A 23,811-nucleotide genomic window follows, 5' to 3' on the forward strand; every position below is an offset into this window, starting at 1 on the left:
AGAAAAGACATGATTTGATTCTGTATATAGCTTATCTAAATGAAAGAAATGTAGAGTTAGCGTTTCTACTGTGCAAAAGGAAAGCACCTTAAGGAATCGCCACACTGTCTTCCACCATGGTTAAAGAGAGTTGAATAATGAGAATAAATGGACACAGGGAGGGGAACATCACACACTGGGGCCTGTCCGGGGGTGGGGGGCAAGAGGAGGGAGAGCACCGGGACAAATACCTAATACATGTGGGGTTTAAAACCTAGATGTAACAAACCTGCACGTTCTGCAAATGTATCCCAAAACTTAAGGTAAAATTTAAAAAAAAAAATTAAAAAGGGAAAGCACCATAGACTTGCAGGTTTCTCTGGGTAAGCCAAGTTAGTACATAGGGAGGCATCAGGCTCCACTGGTGAGACTGGTAAAGAGATTGAGGATGAAGGGAGCCTAACCTACCAACTCTTTTCTTTCTTTTGATACAGGGTCTCACACTGTCGCTCAGGCTGGAGTACAGTGGTATGATTATAGCTGACTGAAAACTCCAACTCCTGGGCTCAAGGGATTCTCCCACCTCAGCCTCTTGAATAGCTAGGACCACAGGCACTTGCCACCAAGCTCAGCTATTTCTTTTTCTTTGTAGAAATGGGATCTAGCTATGTTGCCCAGGCTGGTCTGGCAGTCCTGGCCTCAAGCAGTCCTCCTGCCTCAGCCACACAAAATGCTTGGATAGCAGGTGTGAGCCACCTTGCCCAGCTCTGCCAACTCCTAATAGTATGAATAGCATCATTTCTTTGGCATTTGCTAAGAGTTACTGGAATATCTCAGCTACAGGCTTGTGTCTCTGATTGGGTCTAAGAGACGGGATTTTCTTCCCCTCTGACCCAGCCACCCACCCACAGCCACATCCCATAACACCTGTTCTCTCTCTCTTAGACCTTCAGTCTTTGATCTTGCTGCATGCTCCTTACTTATCAGCACCCTCATTTAATAATCTCCTTTCAACTTAAACTGCGTGGTTCATCCACATTCTAGTGCCCATTGCTACCTACCTACTTGCATGACAACTCCCTGGCAAATACCCATTCTGTATACATCCAATGTCCCACCTTTGCAGAAGCTGCCCATATTTACTGGAAAAGTCAAGCAATCTTTTGGTTTGGTGCAATTCCAGTGTATTTTGACAAAGGAATCATTATGTGTAATAAGAGATACAACTCATAAATGTACAGTATGCCAAATTTGTATGTATGTATGTATTTGTACGACCACAACCAAGATCAAGATATAGAACATTTTCATCACCCAGAAAGTTCCCTTGGGCCTGATCCCAGTGAGCACCTTTCCCGTAGGGGTAACTAGTATTCTGACTTTGATCACCAAAGAGAAATTAGTAATGAATATCAAGGAATGTTTGGTAAAGCTGACTAAGGTACATGTGCTTGTTTGTCACATGGATATTATATGCATGGTGGTGGGGGTTCTGCTTCTAGTGTACCCATCACTGAAGTGTTGAACATTGTACCCAACAGGTAATTTTTCAACCCTCATTCCTTATCCACCATCCCCCATCCCTGCTTTTAGAGTCCCCAGAGTCTATTCTCTCCATCTTTATGTCCATGATGACCTTAATATTTAATGGGGTTAGAAGTTTCAAATTTCTGAGACATATGGAAGACTTGGATTGCAACTTTTCTCCTCTAGTTTTTGCATAGGGCATACTTTTTTCTTGGCATCTAAGAACAGTCAATTTCTGAAATATGAAGTACAGTACATAGTTATAATACCAAATTTATATTTTAAAATGTTATTTGCCTGCTGGTTTTATTTCCAGATTAACAAGTTTCTTAACATTTATTATGCCTCCAAGAGATAATTTCCACATTTGTAAAGATTACTTGAAATGTCAGGTAAAACAACAACAACAACAGAAATTTAAATTTAGGACATGCAAAGGTAAATTTTTCTTGGCCAAATTTAAAATAAATATGCCTTGTGCTATATTTAAAATAAATATGCCTTGTGCTGTATGAGAAAGCAATTAATAGTGGCCCTTGGCATTGCATATTAGCAATATTTAGAGCATAATTTAATCAGTTGGTTGATTTGGGGAGGTAGTTGCCATTGATATGTAGACTATATGTTTTATTAGTTATTAAGTTTTTAAATGTCAAAATCTTGAGTAAACGCAATGTAACATTTCCTTTGTTATAGAGAAAGAATTTTCAGGTTGCATTAAAGACTAATTATTTCAAAGACCAGTCAACTTATTTTTCCCCAATTCCCACAAATTCTGAGTTTTAAACACCCTTTTTTAAAAAGCTTTGTTTCTGGAAATATTTTATATTCTGCCCCCCATAGACTATACTTACATTTCTTTCATTGTATCTCAAAGAATTTGGAGCTTGTCCTTCTGAGCTTTGACTGTCCTTTCTACTCCTGGGAGTTAAAGTTGAGGATGCTGACAGGGTGTTTTGGTTTTCACATTCTATAGAGAGGCAGCATTTGTAACAGGTAGGTGTGAACCTTGCTTTCAGACCTTCCACCTGCCAGCTGAGTGACACTTGGAAAGTTCCTTGGCCTCTCTGAGCCTCACTTTCCTCCTTATAAAGGGGTAATAATGCCATACATTGGAGTCATATTATGATGATTATATATGGGAAAAATACTTCTAATCATCTTGGCACACGACAAGTGTTTAATCCATGGTAGTGACTAGAAACTCTATTAAACCAATTTATGGATTGGTGGCAGTCATTTTATTCATCAGTACACAAATTATTTAAAGTTCAGATCATATGGAGATGTCCCCCAATTTGGGCATGAGGGAAGAAATGATGGATTCTTGTTTATGCCCACAACACCTACTGTTGCCTAAGATGACCTTACCACCCAGCAGGAACTTGGCCAGTCTGCTTCTCATATTGCTGTTCCAGAAAAGCTCATTTGTGAACAGTGTTGGGTTGTTTATTTGGGTTGTTTATTTTAGTCAATTGACTTGGCCAACAAACTGCATTTCTTCAGGAGTGGAGAGAACTGTGTTTCATGTCCTCCTCTGTCACAGAACTGCAGACAGTAAACCAAGTGATGCCTGTGGTGCCATATGACTCTCTCCCTCTAAGAAAGCACATTCAGCTTTTGGGGAAGCTTCTTTCTTTTTTTGGCACAGCCCATGAATCAAATACTAGAAGAGTTTTCCCTCCAAAGGTGAGACCTGTATGTCTAGATCAGGGTTCAGCAAACATTTTCTGTAAAGGACCTGATAGTAAGTATTTTACACCTTGTAGGCCATATGGTCTGTCTTGCAACTCAACCCCACCATTGTGGTGCACAAATCCAGCCATACACTCACCATATGTAAATATTGACAAAAACAGGCAAAGGGCCATGAGCCACATAGCTTGCCGACTTCTGCTCTAGATCAATTCTGCTCAATACAAATAAAATGCAAGCCACATATTTAATTTTACATTTCCTAGTAGTACATTAAAAACAATTCTTGGCTCATCCTTGTAATCCCAGCACTTCAGGAGGCTGTTGCATGAGATCACTTGAGGCCAGGAGTTTGAGACCACCCTGGGCAACATAATGAGACCTCCCCTGTACAATTTTTTTTTTTAATTAATCAGACATTTTGGTACATGCCTGTATTCCTAGCTACCCAGAATAACTTGAGCCCAGGAGTTTGAAGCTATAGTGAGCTGTGATTGCACCACTATACTCCAGCTTGGATGACAGAGCAAGACCTTGTCTTCAAAAAAAATTTTTGTAATATATTAAAACATCTTGATTTTTAAAGATAAAATGTTTTTAAGTCTTAGAATAGAAAGAGACAGATGCCTTACCTTTATGAGTAACCTAAATTTGCTGAGACCAGCCTAGCCAACATGGTGAAACCCCATCTCTACTAAAAATACAAAACTAACTGGGCATGGTGGTGCATATCTGTAATCCCAGCTACTTGAGAGGCTGAGGCAGGAGAATCGCTTGAACCTGGGAGGCGGAGGTCGCAGTGAGCCAAGATCATGCCATTGCACTCCATCCTGGGCAACAAAAGCGAAACTCCATCTCAAAACAAACAAACAAAACAAACAAAAACCCAGAAATTGGCTTTTTGGATTCCATGTGATTAAGATTATTACATAATTTGTTAAAAAGGGATTTTCTGATTAGAATCCCTTACCACTATCTCCACTCTGAAATATGTTGCCTGAATTCTCTTATTTTCCAGGGATATGTGATTCTCAAATGTTCACCCAATTACCCCACCCACTGTTGTTACCAAATGAAAGGTATATATAGAGAACTGAAAGAAAATAGATGAAATATCTATTGATAATATCAAATGAAAACATTTATTGAAAATATCTAATGATATTACAAAATCCAAACAAGAGTTACCATTTCTTCCTACAAGGATCTAAGTAGATCAAATCTGTTTGTTGTGATTATGTTCCCTGATGTTTCCAGCTACCTGCCTTAATAAAAACAAGGAAGCCGGTTCTTTACCAACAGGGTAAGAATTTAGACAGACAGTTTAAAAGTACATACATTCTGAGAGAATCTTGATTTATACTTCAGTTGTGGAAATATTTAGCTTATTAACCTCCTGAGCTATATTTACCCGAAAGACAAAATGAAACACATGTTTGAGGCACACAGAAGATACTGCTTTTGAAAAAGAGATGTGAGGTCCTATTAGGGCAAAGCTGTTAATTACACACTTCATTATTGTCAAAGTTAATACAGTCTGTGAGAGCAGAGGCACTTTTTCATCTCTTTTCGGGGAACAAGGGGAGACAGCTGTCTTCATGGACAGATCCATTATAGCTTATCACCAGCCAACAGCCCGCGGAAGGAGCACTATGAAATATGGCCACTGTCACTGGGAGCCTAAACAGATGCTGAGCTGGTCCAGGGTACAATGAAAGACAATGAGCACCATGGCTTCAAACTCAAATAGATTGGGTTGCATTGATTTTTAATGCCTGGAGGTTCCGTGGCATAAAATCCACGAATCCTCTTGCAGTTATTGTATTATCGATCTCTATAAAAATGCACAATTTTGCTTTAATAAACATCAGAGACAGATAATAATAACTAGTGGTTCTTCTGTTTGGAAGCCTGATTAAACCGTGTTGGAAAATTCTGCATGTTTGAATTTTCATTATTACTGCTTTGCCACTTATGATTCTATAAAGTGAAACCTGTATCAGCAAAACAAATACTGCCTTGGTTCTGATTTAACTGGTCTTCTTTTCTTTTACTTTTTTAGGTGGGGCAACAATTTGTTTCTAACAAACATTTACATTTTGCAAGCCCCTGATTATTAACACCGAGTTAATAGTTTTCCTTGAAATAGAAGAGCGTGTGCTTTATTTAAAGTGTGATACATTTATCCATCAACAAACATTTTCAAATGTTAAACATGAAAATGAAATCCAAGAAAAGACTGTCTTAGGACATGCCTTAGTTTCTTTGCCCTTTTGTTTGTTTGGTTGGTTGGCTTTTAGATTTTGCTTTCATTTTTTACTGTTGGTTGATTAAAATTTCATCTTTCCAAATGTTTGTAACCACATCATATCTTTTGTAGTGTTCAGATTTTGTTCATCAATAACTCTAAGGCTTATAACCTTATAGTAAGGGCATGATGCTATAAAAGCAGGTGTACCAAAATGGTGAAATACATGAAAGTCATCGTTTTGGTTAAGCTGGAGAAATGTTTCATCTTCATAGGGAATAAGAAAATGAACATGCAATTCCCAATGTATATATATAGTGTAAATATACTTAGTGCTATGTATGTATATATAGAACACAATACATATAGTACATTTAACACTATATTATATATAGTTAACAAAATGCGTATTTAATGCAATTATATATTTGTATGTATATACATATAATGCTGACTCTTCTTGTACAGAAAAGCATACCTCAGTCTAACTTTTTTATTATAAAGGTAACCCTGATTGTAGAAGACCTAGAAAATGCATTAACCCCATTGTATACACAGTGTAACCCTCAGACCAGCATCATCCTCATCACCTGAGAGCTTTTTGGAACTCTAGCATCCCAGGCCACACCCAGACCTACTGAATCAGAGTCTCCCTTTAACAAGATGCTTGGGTGATTTGTGTGCACTTTAAAGTTTGAGAAGCACTGGACTATAATATAAATCACCCTTAGCCTTCCCACCCTGAGATGACAGTGGCTATCAACATTTTACTATATTTCTATCAACTTTTCTTTTCTATACCTATCTTTCCATTTAAATCTTGAACGTCTAACTTGGTTAACTTTTCTGACTCATACATTACATTTAAGAAAAATAACTATAGAATGTTGATTATTAATTTGAAAGTATTCCACTTTTTAGATCTTGGAAGGAGTATTTATGTAACAATTGTAATTAATTTGAGATACATCTGTTTAAATTCAAGAAATCCGTATTTTGTATCTAAAGTTACTAATAGTACTTTAAAGTCTCCCACATCAATTATCCCTTTTTTCCCACCATATAAAGCTAGATTTATTTCTTCTAGCTGTTGTTTGTAGCTTCCTTTCTTCTTCATTTATTATCAACCTAAATTTAAAAGTAAAATTTAACACCGCCCCTCCCCACCCCACCCCAGCCAATAGTTAAGTGACTAGCACTTAAAGTACTTTGTATATGTCAGGAATCATGCCAAGTTTTTTACACATATTACTGTATTAAATAATCACATTAACCCTGCGAGGTAAGGATCTAGTCTCAATGCTTTGTGGATTAAGAGACATTGGCTTAAAAAGATTAGATAACACTTAATATTACCTATCTCATAAGTGCTATAAGCCTAAGATACAAAATAACGATAATAAATACTACATTTTTAAACAATGTTTCTTATAAATTGGTAGTCTTTATCGTTTCTTCTAAATAGCATTTAGCTCATAGCAGTATTAATATTTTCTCTGGATATGTGGTGACAAGTGCACAGAAATGGCAGGTCCCTAGTTCTGAGGCCACACATTAATTTGTATGATGAAATGGTGACCCTCTATTCTCCTATAGAAATGTTAATGAACACACTTGGGAGACAAAAATCCCTATGAAATTGTTATTTATTCCTTTTGTTTATTAATTTCCTAAATATAAGATATTTATAGCACAATTAATGACAGAAAAAGCTCTATTTAATAGGCCTTCATTATGTTGTTCTTAGTGGTTTAAAAATATTTATAGATAGCATAGGTCTAGACACATAGATACTATAGTTCTCTTTTTTAGCCATCTGTAGATATTTTAGGATAAATAGATGCCTCTTTTTGACATGTAAATTTTATTATTTCAGTATTTCTCAAAAATGAAGTGTTAGCTTAAAGTCTACCCAATCAACTCATGAATGAAATTGGAAGGGTTTTAGTGTAAAAATAGGGAGATTTAAGGAACCCAGAACTTCCAAAGGAGGTATTCAATAATGCTCTTATCTCAAAAGAATCACACAGGGAAGGTTTTTTTTCCTTCTAAATTATCTGTGTCCTTATAGTGAATTTCCAACACTAACAGTCCACCCCCATCACAGCCAGTCGTTGATTTTTTGAAGATGAACTATAGGTTTTTTGGACATAAATTCCAAACAAATAATTGGGATACTAACTCGATATGAGCAGAGAGCCTTTCTTCTGTATTCACAATTGTCATCCCGACCCCAAAGATGGTAGCATCTTAAGGCATACAGATCACCTCTGAGCCTCAGTTGTCCAGTAAATGATGAGCTGGTGATTATCTCTTTTTTCCCTCCCTCTAGTTACATCTATTGCTTCCTCCTAGATGCACTTCATAGTTCTCTTCTTCCAGAAACTTTCCCTAGACTTTTAGCTTTTCTCTGATCGTTTTTAAAATAATCTTCATGCTTTTCCTAGCCTTCATTGATGAATGTGTCAAAATGTTCTTAATTCATATCATATTTACACATTTCTGTCATTGAGGGCATTAGGATATTTTAAAACTGTTCTGTAGCCCCTCCTTCCATCTGCATCTACAATTCCAGGGGGAAGGGGATCACTAAATACCATCAAGTGATAATATCTCTATCACCAATAAGAGAACAGGTAATGAAATAGAGAATGAAATTAAATTACATAGCAAGTGTGTACTGAAATTGAAATTGGAATCTGGAATTATCCATATTCTGTACATTCAACAACTAATTTCTGAGAGTGGAGTGCGTGATAGAAATATGCACTGCAATGACCAATGGCCAATTTGCTGGGTCATGATGTCACACACCAACATTGCATTGCTTGCTGATACTATTTTGTTTAGCTCAAAAGAGTCTAAAGCATACCATAGAAAGAGACCTAGACTGGGAGAAAGGAGACTTGGGTTCAAATCCCAGGTTTGTTAAATATTGTTGGCAAAGTCAACTCCAGGTTTCAGGTTTTACTCAGTGAAAAGAAGAGGTGACCTAGACTCTTTCCAAAGTTAAGATGCTGGAAATGATTCCATAGTACCAGATTGAGTGTTTTGTGTATTCAGAGATGGTAAGGCATGGTGGGCAGACAAGAAAAAATAATTGGAATATTGTTTAAGATGGATAGAATTTAAAGAAATAATATTTTTCTAGGATATAGAGCTAAACGTAACATTGAATACGAAAAAATCTAATATAGTTAAGTATTGTTTATCAAGTTCAGAGAAAGTCTAGATAAGATAAGATTTTTGCTAAAGAACTACCTGAGTAGGTCCAGTGATTCCGAAGGCCCTTTAAGACCTTGGTGTCCCTCACACTCATTACCCATGTGGCACATCTGTCAACACAAATGCCTGGGATTAAATATACCAGGAAGCTACTTTTGGAGAAACCATGAATACCTGATAACATTTTGTTTGAGTAACCTGCCTTTTGTTCATAAAGAGAGAGAGTAGAAAATGTGCAAGAGTATAATTTCTGTCCAAAAGGAAAAACTTTTAGTTGATACACTGTGATATAAACAACCTGTTTCTGTTTTCTTTAAAAACAGTGCGAGACATTATTGAATAGGAAAGGAGATCAGGAGTTTAAATCCATAGAAGGTAGCAGAGTAGATGTCTAAGGGGGCTTGAAAGCCACCGTGAGAAAATAGAGAAGTGGTAAACAAGGCCAAGCGCAGCGGCTCATGCATGTAATCCCAGCACTTTGGGAGGCCAAGGTGGGTGGATCACGAGGTCAGGAGTTTGAGACCAGTCTGACCAACATGGTGAAACCCTGTCTACTAAAAATACAAAAATTAGCCAGGTGTGGTGGTGGGCACCTATAATCCCAGCTACTGGGGAGGCTGAGGCAGGAGAATCACTTGAACCCGGGAGGTGGAGGTTGTAGTGAGCCAAGATCATGCCACTGCACTCCAGCTTGGGTGACAGAGCAAAAGACTTTCTCAAAAAAAGAAAAAAAAAAAGTGGTAAACAGGGAAGATACAACTGAAATGAAATAGGAAGCTGTTGAGGTAGACTTGATATTTTTAAGGCTGAGTTATAGCCGTTTCATCCTTTCCTCTGCCAAGACTGCTCATCTTTTCCTCTTCACAGTTATTGTTTCTCCCAAGTTAATCTGTGGGGTGAGCATGGAGGTTGTTCCTCTGAGGAAAGGTCCCAGATTATATACATGATTCTTTATTTCTCTAAGGGAGGCTCCAACAGAGCATCCCCTATTTTGGCAATCAATCCATCAGTTTATGCACCACCCTCAACAATGACTACATTCCATATAATGAATTCCACACTATGGAATAAAAAAGGAATAGACAAAAAAAGAGAGAGACTAGGCTACTAGTTTGTGAACATTGACTATATTATGCTCAGTGAAAGAAGGCTAACTGAAAGGTTCCAGACTGTATGATTCCATCCATATGATATTCTGGGATAGACAAAACAATAAGGATAGAACCCAGATCAGTGATATCAAGGGTTTGGGGAGAGGGTAATGTTTGACAGAGGAAACTCAGGAGATATTTTTGCAGCTGGTGGCACTAATTTGTATGGCATTCTAACACTGAATGCATGATGCTTTGCACTTGTCTATACCCATAGAGCTTTGCAGCACAGAGAGTTAACTAATGTATGCAGTTTCAAAAAACAACAACAAAAACTAAACCAGAAGATCAGAGGATCCTGGGATAGAATGCAGAGCGTGACCAAAGAATCCAACAGCTACACATATATTACATAACCTCATTGAAGGGGGTGCAGGAAAGAAGACACTAACTTAAGGAACTTTGGAAACAGTGCTTTGAATGGAAACTCTAAGTGTGTAGTAATTTTAAAGAACTAGATGTAAACACTGTACTGGAGTTGACAAAGTTGTTTCTCATGGTAGAGTGGGTTAATCTGAAACTGCTGAACAGTTAGCACTGAATAAGCAAATGAATGGCAGATGGTCGGGCCCATGTTTTTTACCGTTACAGAGTGAAGTTACAGGTAAGTAATGAAATGGCTAGAATGAACTATGTGGTACTTGATCAGATTCAGAGACATTAATATGGATTTATGCTTAGGTTAATATAGATGCAGATGGACAGATATAATTATAGGTGTGTGAGTGTATTCATGAGTTAGTCTACAAACATATTATTTCCGAGCTCTGTTTGCTGAGGCCTGGCAGTGACACCCAGTAGCAATGAGTATTCCCGGAACCAAATCTTAATTTCTAATACTATTGGGGTTCCTTGGAGAAATGCCTGATTTGGGGGGAAGGGCAGGGAAAATAAAAGATAAACCTGGAGCTTCTTGTCGTGACAGAAAGTCAGGAAGTGCTCGAAAAATAAAAGGAAGAGGGATTGTCAAAGGGACACAGCAGGCAGCCTGAGAGAACTCTCAGTGACAGAAGCTGGAACCACTTGAGCAACAAGGCAAATAACATAGTGTTAGCTTATAACCCAAAGTATAAAATAAATAACCATGAGTCCATCCATCCTTATAGATAAATAGATCATTGAATAAGTAGGTAAATGGGAGCAAATAAGCAAGTCTGTGCAGAAGAATTCCAACTACTTCATATAGATACCCTGCAACATACACACACACCCCAGAAGACAGAGCTTAAATCCCTGCCCGTTGAGTAGAGGCTACACTTATTGACTTGTTCCCAAATAATACAATATATGGAAAGCTAGGGGAGGGGAGTGTGACTGTGTGTATAAGAAACCTGGCAAATACAACCTCACCCAGGTAGTCAGGGCTCACATCATCATTACTAAGTCATGTCGATGATATGTACCCTGAACATCATGTGATGAAATGTGACTTTACTCTCTGGTCTTCCTCTTCAAACCAAATAACCTCTGTTTAAACATGGGTAAAACACCAGAAAACCCCAACTGAGGAACATTCTCCAAAATACCTGACCAGTACTCCTCAAAACTGTGAAGGTCATCAAAAAATAAGGAAAATCTGAAACACTATCAGAGATCAGAGGGAACTCAGAAGACATAACAAATAAATGTAATGAGCTATCCTGGATGGAACTCTGGAACGCTAGGAGAAAATTAATGAAATCTATAGGAACATGGAGTTTCCTTAATAGCAATGCAAGATATTAACAGAAGGGGAAACTGGATGAGAAGTCTGTGAGAACTCTGTATTCTCTTTGCAACTTCTCTGTTAACCTAAAAGTATTCTAGAACAAAAAATGTATTTGAAAGAAAAGGGTATAGAACAAAAGCATTAGTCCAGGACTCTGAGAGAAAAAAAAAAAATAAAGTCTGTTTCACCATGGATAGATTTATAAAACATCAGCTCCAGGACAACTTTGACTTCCTCCTCTGGTTTGAAGTCTTCTATTGTACCATCCAAGATGGTTTTGAACTCCTTGCTAGTTGCTCAAAGGTATTTTTCTCCTAAAATCCTGAAAGTCTGAAGTCACAACACTTTGTTCTTTTATCCACCCCCATCATATTTTCCTTCGAATCCTGTCATTGTCAAGGAACGGCTGACGGTTTTGTAAGTGGTTTGCGATGTCTTTCCGTTCCTGGTATTCTTGTGTTATTTAGGTTCATTAAAGGGAACAATTTGTCACTAAGATCCAGGTGCAACCATCGTTACTAAGCCACCCAAGATTCAGCGATGATGTTACACAGAAGTGTGGCCATAGCAAACAAGCTGTATAGTATAAGTATATATACTTAATAAGAATATCACATTTCATCATAAATCACACAAATAATCTTCAGGCTGTTTCCTAATTACAGTTTCAGGAAGTGCCTTCCTCATCTATAAAATTCATAACTTCAGTTATTATGTGTCTTCCATATAAGGGTAAAAAAATGTACACCCATTTCTAGTTATGTTAATACTTGGGTGACAATGCCTTCTGGTTTTGAAAATCATCTGAATAATGAATGTAAAACAGTAATAAATATTATTTTTTATTGCCAAACAGTTACAGAGTGTTAAATTATAATTATCGGCTCAGCGATAGATGGTTAGGGCTTATTATTTAGGTAGAAGAAGTAGGGGGAAGGGATTTGCCTGTAAACTGGTAAATGAAACAGTGATAGCCTATGTAGTCTCCTACGTGGCTTTTTGGTGGTTAATTGATGTCTCTATTGAGATAGGTAGGAAAAAAATTGCAATTTGAGATTATTGTCTACTATTTGATTTATTTCACCACTGCAGTCAATCGACAATTTTTTCTTTGTCATTTTGTATTAAGTGTTCCTGGGGTCTTTTTCCTTCTGTAGTTTAATTTGGATGGAGTGGGGGTGGGATGCCGCCGTCGATGAAATATTTTCCTTAAACAGTATTTCCTTAAACAATATTCCTTTTATTATCCCCAGACAATCGTTAGAGGAAACAAACCCTGCAAGGAAACCTCCATCAACGGCCTGCTAGAGGATTTTGACAACATCTCGGTGACTCGTTCCAACTCCCTAAGGAAAGAAAGCCCACCCACCCCAGATCAGGGAGCCTCCAGCCACGGTCCAGGCCACGCGGAAGAAAATGGCTTCATCACCTTCTCCCAGTATTCCAGCGAATCCGATACTACTGCTGACTACACGACCGAAAAGTGCAGGGAGAGGAGTCTCTATGGGGACGATCTGGATCCGTATTATAGAGGCAGCCATGCAGCCAAACAAAATGGGCACGTAATGAAAATGAAGCACGGGGAGGCCTACTATTCTGAGATGAAGCCTTTGAAATCCGATTTTGCCAGATTTTCTGCTGATTATCACTCACATTTGGACTCACTGAACAAACCAAGTGAATATAGTGACCTCAAGTGGGAGTATCAGAGAGCCTCCAGTAGCTCCCCTCTGGATTATTCATTCCAATTCACACCTTCTAGAACTGCAGGGACCAGTGGGTGCTCCAAGGAGAGCTTGGCCTACAGTGAAAGTGAATGGGGACCCAGCCTGGACGACTATGACAGGAGGCCAAAGTCTTCCTACCTGAATCAGACCAGCCCCCAGCCCGCCATGCGGCAGAGGTCCAGGTCAGGCTCCGGGCTCCAGGAACCGATGATGCCATTTGGAGCAAGTGCATTTAAAACCCATCCCCAAGGACACTCCTACAACTCCTACACCTACCCTCGCTTGTCCGAGCCCACAATGTGCATTCCAAAGGTAACGTTTGCTACCTCCTTTCCCTGAAGTGTACAAAAACCTCCACAAGGGTGGTGCTGGCACGACCTTTTTATACGATCAGATTGCCAAGTACTTGTTTGCCTTTTAAGGGAAAATTAATATCAAAACCCACCCTGTCTCCACTTGTGAGGCACCAGGGCAGAAGGTTTAGGATAAGGCATATATATTCATTAAAATCAAAACCTATCTTTTGGGCCCTCCTACCTGGTTTCTCATTAAAAGGCAAATAAACTTATTTATTTGAAAGATATTCTGATATATGAGTAATAAATATGATGTGATTGTATTTTGCTAAGTTTCCTGTTAAGGAGTGGATCAGTCATATAAAATCATAGAGCATTAGATCGAGTCATACAGTGGTTCCTACATCCTGGCAAAGTTTGCATGGACCTGCCAGAAAGGAAAGAAACTCAGGATGAGATGGTAATTTTTAAATAAAGCTAATTTTATTCAACTCGGGGGATGGTTCTTCATATTAAGAGTATGTACTTTTTACTATATTTGATTTGAAATACTGGTTTTTGTATGAAATTTTGGGGTGACAGATGGTTGCTGGACCGCTGGACCATTTTTGTCTCCTTTTTACTTTGTTTTGTTGTAATTCCTCTTTTAAATTTTGTTTAAATGTTAGCAGATCCAAGTGTGCTTTGAAATTTGACTGGTCCATGATATCCTAAAGTTTGGAAATCACTGCGGGAGAAGTTACTGAAACTAAATCACAGACAAAGGTCTATGGGTCCAAAGGTCTAAAGTCTTGGAAACTTCCTTTGAGAATGTGCAAGTGATTTATTCTTCCCTGTCATTTAGAAATGTTTTTGCTACTTTACCTGTCCAGCAAAAGTGAACATGGAGCATTGGGTGTGGATTGTGGATTACATAGAGGTCTTGAAGCAGGTGAGAGGGACACGCCTTCTCACAGGGCAGTCATGTACCTTATTTATACCAAACTCTCGACAGGTTGGTGAGCAGCACAGAAAACTCTGCAAGCCAAGCCTGCCCGCATTCACCTGCTTTATTGATTACAGATAGTTGATATTTTTCCTTTGCTTCTTATTTCTCATTAACCTCATCCAAGATGTTGAGGAGAAGTCATTTAAGTGTATTGTTGGAGTTACTTCAGCCATTCTTTAGAAGAAACAAAAAAGCTGCCGCCTTAGTTCCCAAGATATAAAACTAAAAACAAATTTTGATAAATAAAGGCCTGAGATATGTTCCTCCAGTTAAAATTCACATAGTGACGGTGTTTTTTTATCTCGTAGTGTTAATGTACTTGAACACCCACACTCAGGGTATCATGACTGCTTTCTCCTCCTGTGTTCTTGCCAGGGTGATTGTTGGAAAGAGGTCTAATTAACCACAAGCAAAATCTACTTGAAGTCATGCACATGCCTCATGATACATGATAGTTTATTCCATTTCTTGTGCATATCACTTGTGCATTTCTGTGAGTGATATGGAATAAATAAGTTAACATGTTTGATAGCTGAATTGAGTTACATCCTCAGGCTTTGAACATTGGTGGTTATTTTTTATCTAAGATTTTGTGTGTGTGTGGCTTACTTGCATGTTAAGCTTACTTGCTTACTTGTGTGTTAGGGAGTTGTTTGGGGTCATAGTCACAGAGAAAACATTGCCCAGATGATGCTGCTTTTTGGCCCTGGAGGCTTATTTGGCTCCTCCTGGATGTTGGAAATGAATATTGGGTGGGCTACACATGTCCATAGTCCAAATAGTTTTAGAGGTCAAGAGTTTTAGAACTCTTCATTTGGAGTTTCAGTCTTCTCTCTTTTTAATTTTTTTTTTTTTTTTAAGGATGAACTGGTATCCCTGAGTCCACATTTTCACATAGCATGGGCTTTTGAGATTTAATGTCACCACCAGCAATCCCTGCGCACTCATTTCCTAGAAGGGGAAACTGAGGCCCAGAGAGCCACATGACACACTTACAGTTTCACAGTTAGTTGTTTGCAAAACAAGGACAATAACTCAAGCCTGGTGTTTCTCTCTGCTCAATATTTTCCTATTATTTGGATATATGTTATTTCGGGGATTCAACTGCATTTGCCAAGAAAATCTGTGAGAAGTCCCAGTGGCCACCAGAACTTTAAGTGATAGAAGAAGGAGGGTGGGAGGGGTGATTCACTTTAATTCCCTGCAGGTTCCCTCTATCCTGCAGACTTCCAAGTATAAGACAAGGCAGACCTGCCCTGAAATCTGGCTCTGCCAGCCCAGAAACAATGCACAAACTATTGCGGCTCACCAAAACACCACCACCAACAAAAAACTGCATATTCACTCATGGGAACTTCTACCAAGGGTGTTCAGCCCTTATAATCAGAAATACAAAGAAGCAAGCTGCTGCTCCATGTTTCACAGGAAACTCATGAGAGACTCATGAGCAGGTTTTGTGTTTTGTGGGAGGACAAGAGGTGGGAAGCAGGTTAGTAATTAAAACGTTTACTTGATTAAAAATACAACATTTCTCTAAAAAGACCAAGGTCCCTGTCTGTGTCTTTAGAACTGTACTCTTAGAAAGTACCAATCACATTTGGATTTCCAGCTGAGGGAAGAAATAGTGGTCACGACTCAGATGAGTCGGCCTTGCATTGCAGAGACTCCTAGAGGAGGCTGGGTCATATTCTCACCTCCAAAAATAAAAGGAAGCACAAAACTTGTGTAGGTCTCCAGATGAAGCAGAAATGAGGAGGGTCGTGTGTATGTGTGTGTGTGCGCATGCACGTGTGTGTGTTTGACACACAGTTTTACATTTTGTCCTGAAGAAAAAGAAAAGATTAATGTTAACCCACAGGGAAAAAAAAAAGACTCCTTCAATGTTATCTACCTACTTAATTTCCCTGCTAGCATGACAGGAATCAAGAATGTTATGAGTCTGTTGATGTTGGCCTCCTCTCACTACATTTAAGTGTATTTTGCTGGAACTAAGCAGATGAAACCCTGGGGTTGGGCGGGTGGGAAACAAAGCCAGACAAAAACCGTATAGCACCATACCACCATAAAAATAAAAACTGCCAGAAGTGGAGAGAGAATGCTTTCCGCCCTCACCTGCAGACAAATCTGCCTTCCCGGGAAGGAAGCTAGCTGGAGAAATTGTCACCATGTATTTGACTTTGCTCATTCCTGTGCTCTCCAGGGACCAGGCAGCCACCTACTTGTGTCTTTGTATTGGCCCAGCACATCCGTTCCTTGCGGCAGCCACTGAGAAGCCCCCAGCATAAAAATCCCACCAGTTCATTAAGCATTTGCTGTGTACCAGATACATGCCATGTTTTTTTGAGCCTCACAGATCTGTAAGGCAAGAATTCTTCATCCCTTTATACAGATGAGGAAACGGGTTTTGAGAGGCTCAGTGTGCTCACAGCAGAGCTGGGATTCAACTCTTTGGGCTTAAGCCTTTCACCAGACATTGCATGCATTTCCAGTAGCACAGGGGCAGCTTCTGAGGGTGCAAAGCCTGCAACCTGCCTGATTATAAGCTCCTTTTAATACCTGAAGCAATGAAGTTGCATTAGCAGTTAATTAGCAATTAATTAATTTCACAATTAGGTTGCATCATCCCCTTTCTCTCTGTGGCGGGGTCCACCACCTTGACACTATGAACATTTTGGACCTAGTAATTCTTCATTGAGGGAGGCTGTCCTGTGCATGATAGGATGTTTAGCAACATCTATGGCCTCTCTCCACTATACGCCCATAGCATCCCTCCCTCACTCATAACAACCAAAATATACCCAGATACTGCCAAATGTCCTACAGGCAGAGGATGGCAAACTTGGCCCAGTTAAGGACAACTGTTCAATAGCTATCATTTGTCAAGCATGTTTTGGCAGTTAAGGGTATAGGTTTTGGAGATAAACTGCCTGGGTTTGAGTCTTGACATTGCCACTTACTAACTGGGTGAACAAGTTGCTTAACTGTGCTTCCACTTCTTTATCTACAAAATAAGGATAAAGACGGCCCATGTCTCATTATATAGTATGAGGGTTAAGTAAGTTAATAAATTACAGCATCTTAATTACTAATATGAGTAGGCTACACATCAGTCTACCTGTGGAGCATGTAGATGAATGGTGGCAGTGATGTGAGGGTTACTGTGTTCCAAGCACTGTGCTAAGCATTTTGCAAACATGACTCAACTTAGTCTTTGCAATTCCAGAAGAATTCAGGATCACCTCTGCTCTACAGTTGAGGAAGTTGAGACTCCAAATCTTTATGGACTTCCCCGAGTTTATAAAGGCAAATAACTGAATATAACTGAATCAGGACTCCAAACAAAGTCCTACTGGCTCCAAAGTCTATGTGTTCCAGAATATTCTCATTTCCACAGAAGAAAATCCAGGGCAGAAAGGTGGACATGAAGTCTTCAGGTCCAGACACAAATCCTACAGGCAGCCTCACCTTGCTGGTGAAGAATGGGTGGTGACTGACAGGTGGATTTGCAGTGCCCATGGAGTGCTGTTTATTCTTCCTGTTCTTGGTAGGATGGAATCCTTGAGAAGTTCCTTAATGTCACCCAGAGTGTAAACTGTGGGTAAAAGCTGGAACTATGGGCTGTAAAGGAAGCATTAGATGTAGAAATCCCTAAGGGACTCACATGCATTTATTGAACCTTAAGCGGTAGCCTTGTTTGATTTTTTAAAAGATAATCCAGATTTTCTCACCCATTACAGAAAAATGCAAATTCTATAATCAGATTCCCTGGATTCAAGCCCTTACTAGCTGTATGATCTTCTCTGTGCGTCAGTTCTATCATCTGTAAAGTGTTTCAGTACCTACTTCGAAATTGTCCTGAGGATTAAGATTAATAAGCCTAAAGGAGTTAGCACATGGCAAGCACTCAGTGTTAGTCATTAGTCTCAGGAATATTCTGGTTAGAAGACACATCACCCTATCAGCTAACACCAGCCATAGGAACATTCTCTCTGTGCTATCTTTTACATATTTTCAAAATATGGGAACAAATTCTGTCACTCTGTGCAGCCTATAAGTACAACTGCTCTCACTTCAGAAATGTGAGTCTCAGAAGGCCAGAGTTGCAGAGTCACTGTGTGACTTGCTCACCGCCATGTGAAGCTTCAGCGACTGAGCTGGCCTGAGGACCCCAGTGCCACCCCAGTGATTACTCTCCTCTCTAGAATGGAAATAAACTTCTCAGACTTGCATGGAAGCCAGAGGCTAAACAAGCAAGAACTGACATAGCTATACATATCCAACCAACCCCTCCACTTCACCCCTGCCATCTCTGTAAGGTAGGAAAAGTGACCATAACTGCAGCCTAGGATATCCCAAACAGATGGCGTAGTAAGAAGTTCTGAGTGAAGAATGAGGGATGTGCTAGGTGCAGTGGCTTACACCTGTAATCCCATTACTTTGGAAGCCCAACATGGGAGGATCGCTTGAGGCCAGGAGTTCAAGACCAGCCTAGGCAACATAGTGAGATCTGGTCTCTACAAATAAAATTTAAAAATTAGCTGGGCACGGTGGCACACATCTGTAGCCCTAGCTACTGGGGAGGCCAAGGCAATCCTTTGAGCCCAGGAGTTCAAGGTTGCAGTGAGTTATCATTACACTAGTACACTCCAGCCTAGGCAACAGAGTGAGACCCTGTCTAAAAAAACAAAACAAAACAAAACAAAACAACAGCAAAAAAGGGTGGGAAGAAAAGGATGGTGTGATTTCCCAGCACTTCCTTCTGGGGTCAACAATACAATGTATTTTCACTGCTTAGCTATCACTTTGCTTTCCCTGGAAGGAAAAAGCACTTGAACCAGTGGGCCCAGTCTTCCCGCATCAATAATTTAATGATTCACTGTTCTTTGTGGTACTTGCTATGCCCAGATTCAACCACAGCTCCAACAACAAAACAGCAACTTCTTTTCTACTGAGGATCCCTGCAGAACTCCGTTCAGAGATCCATTCGGGGCTTGATGGGTTGTGGAATGACAGTGCTAGTGAAAAATGATGGGCTACACCAAAAATCTGAGGGGGAAAGAGAGAAGAACTTGATCCCTTAATATAACAATGGATATATTTAGATTTGTTTTCTTTACCTGTAGGGTGTTCATTAAGGCTCATAAAATATCCAAGGACTGACTGAGTGCGCTATCTCTAACATCTGTCCCTTCTGATGGAGACTTTAGGTGTCCTTTGCATATGAATGGACACTTCTTCCCATAAATGCTCTTGTGACTCAAAGTAAATTGTATTTCAGACATTATGAATGGGTTTTCCCATTACCAAATTAAAAACAAAATGAATTTAACCTGGCATTGTCCGTCCCTACCTCTCTCGGAGGCCCTGACATATTTGAACAATATTCTGAGGCCGCAAACCAATCCCCAAAGACGAAAAGTCCCTCCACATCCCTGCAGGCGATGACGGATCGCAGGCCAGAGCAATCTGGTCTGTCTCACTGCTCTTGAATAGAAAATGCATTCTTGGAGTTTGAAGCAGCAACTGTGGGGGGTTAATTGGATACACCAATTCAGAGGTGGAGGAAGAGCCTGGAATACCCGTATGCCTGAGCCTGCACATCTCAGATTTATTCAATGCTTCATATAGCTAGGCTTTGCTTGTTTGTAGGGTCATGACTTGTCCAACTTTCAGTGTGCATTTGCAGGGCACAACCAGAGAGACAGATGAGTCACAGGGTTTAATGAATCCCATTCCCCTAATTGCCAGTCTCTATCGTGTCCCTACAGAGAATGTGAGTTAATGATTCTCTCCAGACTTCTTACAAGCAGTCGTTTTCCCTTCCCAAAGCCAAGCCCGGTCCTGTTAAATTTTCCTTTGAGTCAAGTCAGGACCATTTAAGATGTCCTTTCCATGCTCAGATAATAGAGGACTGTGATTCACTTTTATCTTGCATTTGATTTATGGAGAGCAAGCAGCACCCAGCCTGGCGTTTTCATTTTTGAGATGAGCAGTCTTTGTTTTATTGTGCTCCGAAAAGGTGTATTGGAGCACCACATTCAGGCGCTGGAACCAGCTGCCTCCCACTCCCTGAAACTCACCATCTTTCATGCAACATTCCTAGGTCCTCATTCGTGGGAGCAGACCCACACCGTGGCCGTGCCCACACACCCCAGTAGAGCACGCTCCAGAGATGGCCCCCCTGCCCTCAGAACAGAAGGCCACAGTGACAAATAGATGCTGCTGCAGGATTTTTTTTTCCTTCTCTTCTTTCTCCCACCCTTCCCTCACCAAGCTTTTCTCCCCCCAGCCTTGGCATAAAATGGTCAAATTATGTTCTACTGCAGAATTCAATTTCACAGTTCAGTTAGGACCTTGATTACACTGCCAAATTCAGATTAATGTGCATTTAACTAACACGGATCAGGGGAATTCTGGCTGACAGCCAGCTGTAATCGGAGCAATTGATAGCTGTGTGGAGTTTTATGCCCCGTCCACCCCAGCGTACCTCTGGTGAAATTGATTGATTAAACGAATTCATTGCTATAATTATTTATAATTTTGATACATCACAAGCCTGTGTCTGACCCTATCTTTAGAGATGTTGAGCTCATTGTAGAAAGGTAGTCTGGCTGAGTTGTTAACTGGGGATTATTTATTCCCTTATATAATACAGTCTCTCTTTTTTGCTCTTTTTTTTTTTTTTTTGATCATGTTTGTATAGAGACATGACAAAGCACAGTTTTTAAAGAATTAATTTATATGGTATACAAAAATGTATCCAGAAGCTAAAAAACAAGTCTATGTTATTAGCCATTTCAAAAAAAAAAGAGGAAATCACAATCACAACTCCTTGTTCATTTTGTCAGTATTTCTAAAGATTCCTGTAGAGAGAATTCCTTGTTAAAATGTATCCAATTTTCAATGACAATTAATGACCTGGTAACCCTGCAGCTAAGCAGTTTAGCAGCCTGAATGATAATTTGCAAGACGATTGATCTGACCTTCTCTCATTACATCATGCCATATGGAAATCCCCCTGAAAACTTTGCAGACCATGGTCTCCTTTGTAAGGAGTTACTCATTCACAAAATCACAGCACTGTTCTCTTTGGAGGGATGGGAAGAATGCCTTTGTTGTTTTTCTCTTACATTGCAGTTTCCCACCCTTGCTCTGCACCCCGTGCCCTTGCTGTAAGGTCTGCAAGGGTAAACCATGTACATAAATCTTTTGGAAATGGTTTGGATCATGGGTGATGAGAGATACATTGGATTTACTTATTAAATGTCGTTCCTTTCACCGGTCCAATTCCACTGCATTGTGGTTTCACTAAATAATCAGATCCCAAATCCCTTTCACAATACCAAAGACAGGTCTGCTTATATGGACTTCAAGCCTACTCATTTTTTTTTCTAGAATGTGTTTGTAAATCAGGTCATAGAAAAGATTGCACAGTTTAAGCTGGACTGCTTTGGACATCTTTCTCACATACATGAACATGTGTGTGTAAAACAGTAGGAATAACAAATTCATCATTTATGTTTTCCGTCTTCCAAATATAGGCTATCATGAGAAAGACAACTTAGAACAGGACACTTACATGATTATGAAAGTCCAAGAGCGATGTGAGAGGGCAAGGAGGTCTCATCACAGAAGGAAGTTTGCACTTTCTTCCTTGAAAGAACTTAACAAAAGAAAGCCTGAGTGGTTTTGGAACAATGCAGATTTCCGCTTTGACCAAAACAAAAAGGAAAATGATGAATGATGTACATAGATAATCAACTCGTTTTGCTGTGATGACTACTTTTTTTTTTTTTTGAGCTCATTTCTCTAAGCCAAAACTGTTCAAAACAAACAAGCCAAAAACAAACAGAACAAAACAAAACCCTTAATTTGTCTTTCATCCCCTCTCCTAGACATTACCATCCATCATGTTCTGGTCCAATTCTTGCATTTTTCCCCAGGCTGCCCAGACATCTGGGCCCCCAGTGAAACACTCTGACCAGGCTTTATCTCTGTGGTTGTCTTTATCCCCCGCTCTGCCTGCCTCTGTTAAGACCACATCCTCCCACCCCCATCATTGACGCCTGTCTCTGTGAGTTTATCAAGGACCCAAGTACTGAAGCAATTCTGTCTGGATTTGAACCCCAGTTCTCCCTTCTTTGTAGCTTTGAGACTTTTGCGTGACCTACTTAAACCCACTGTGCCTCAGTCTTCTTATCTGTAAAATGGAGGAATTACAGAGCTTATTTAATTGTCCAACTTGAGGTTTACATGCAAGAATGTACATAGTGTGCTTAGAACAGTCCCTGGCATGTAGAAAGCACTCAACAAATATCAAGCATCATTATTCTTATAAATATTTGTTACTACTGCAAGAATATACTTCTAACAGAGCAGTTGCTTGACAGAAGAGGCCCCACGATGGCTCCTAGGGGAACCCCTGTGTATTTTAGTGAGGAGAGAATGCCCAGCCTTGATTATACAGACCAGGGAGGTGACAACGAAGGTTGGAAACGCCAAGGCAGGCAAGGGAGCCGGCTTGTGGGCCACTGTGCTGGGCGCCCTCCCACTGGGAGTGAAAGACTGACCCCAGCAGATAAAATAGGTTATGTCGTCCCTAAGTGTGGAGCTGTTTGCCCTGGATTGCTTGGGGGCAGTTTTATATCCTTGTGCCTCCATTTTATCAACCACGAAATGGGATTTAGTTGCCCCCTGCATGATTCCCAGAATAAAAAGAACAAGACCTGTCGAAAGTGTGTGGGCCGGTGGTACGCACCATCATGGAACCCGCATGTGGGTTAAGATCCAACAGAAGGCAATGGTTCAGCACCTTGGTGGCCCCAAATGGGGTCACCCATGCATTTCTCCTTCACAGAGTCAGCTCTTTGTCCTCTGAGGGAAGATCCCATGTTCCCTCACTCAAAGTGAACAGTTCGTTCTCTGATGAGTACGCCTTGAGTTTTATTCAAAAAATTGTCTCTTGTGATACTGGCTGTTCCTTAACTATTGCTTCTTTAAGAGTCTGCGCCTCTTACCAGCAGCCATGAAAGACAACAATACCTTTTTGTCTCATGGCCTAATTTTGAAGATGGTTAGCTTTCAACAAAGAGCTCTGCATTCCGTCTTTGCCTGGAAATTGTCCCCTTGGTGCAGGCAGGCTTCTTCTTTATGCCATACGCCGGCTGTTAAGGGTGGACTCTGATAATGCTACTGACAGGTGATAAGGAAGAAAAGTGGCCTAAATTAATGCAAAGCGGTGTTTGTGACTCCTGCAGGATGCAACTT

General features: G+C 40.0%; 1 protein-coding gene across 2 annotated transcripts in view; it reads left to right on the forward strand.

Moving 5' to 3' along the window:
- PAK5 (p21 (RAC1) activated kinase 5) overlaps window positions 1-23,811 on the forward strand; it is a 308,182-nt gene that overhangs the window by 250,195 nt on the left and 34,176 nt on the right. For both annotated transcript variants that reach the window (XM_023217964.3, XM_023217965.2), the window contains one exon: window positions 12,787-13,572. In XM_023217964.3, the coding sequence (XP_023073732.1) occupies window positions 12,787-13,572 (786 nt within the window). The remainder of the gene's footprint in view (window positions 1-12,786; window positions 13,573-23,811) is intronic.

This window comes from Piliocolobus tephrosceles, chromosome 20 (assembly GCF_002776525.5).
Source record: "Piliocolobus tephrosceles isolate RC106 chromosome 20, ASM277652v3, whole genome shotgun sequence".
Classification (NCBI taxonomy): Eukaryota; Metazoa; Chordata; class Mammalia; order Primates; family Cercopithecidae; genus Piliocolobus; species Piliocolobus tephrosceles.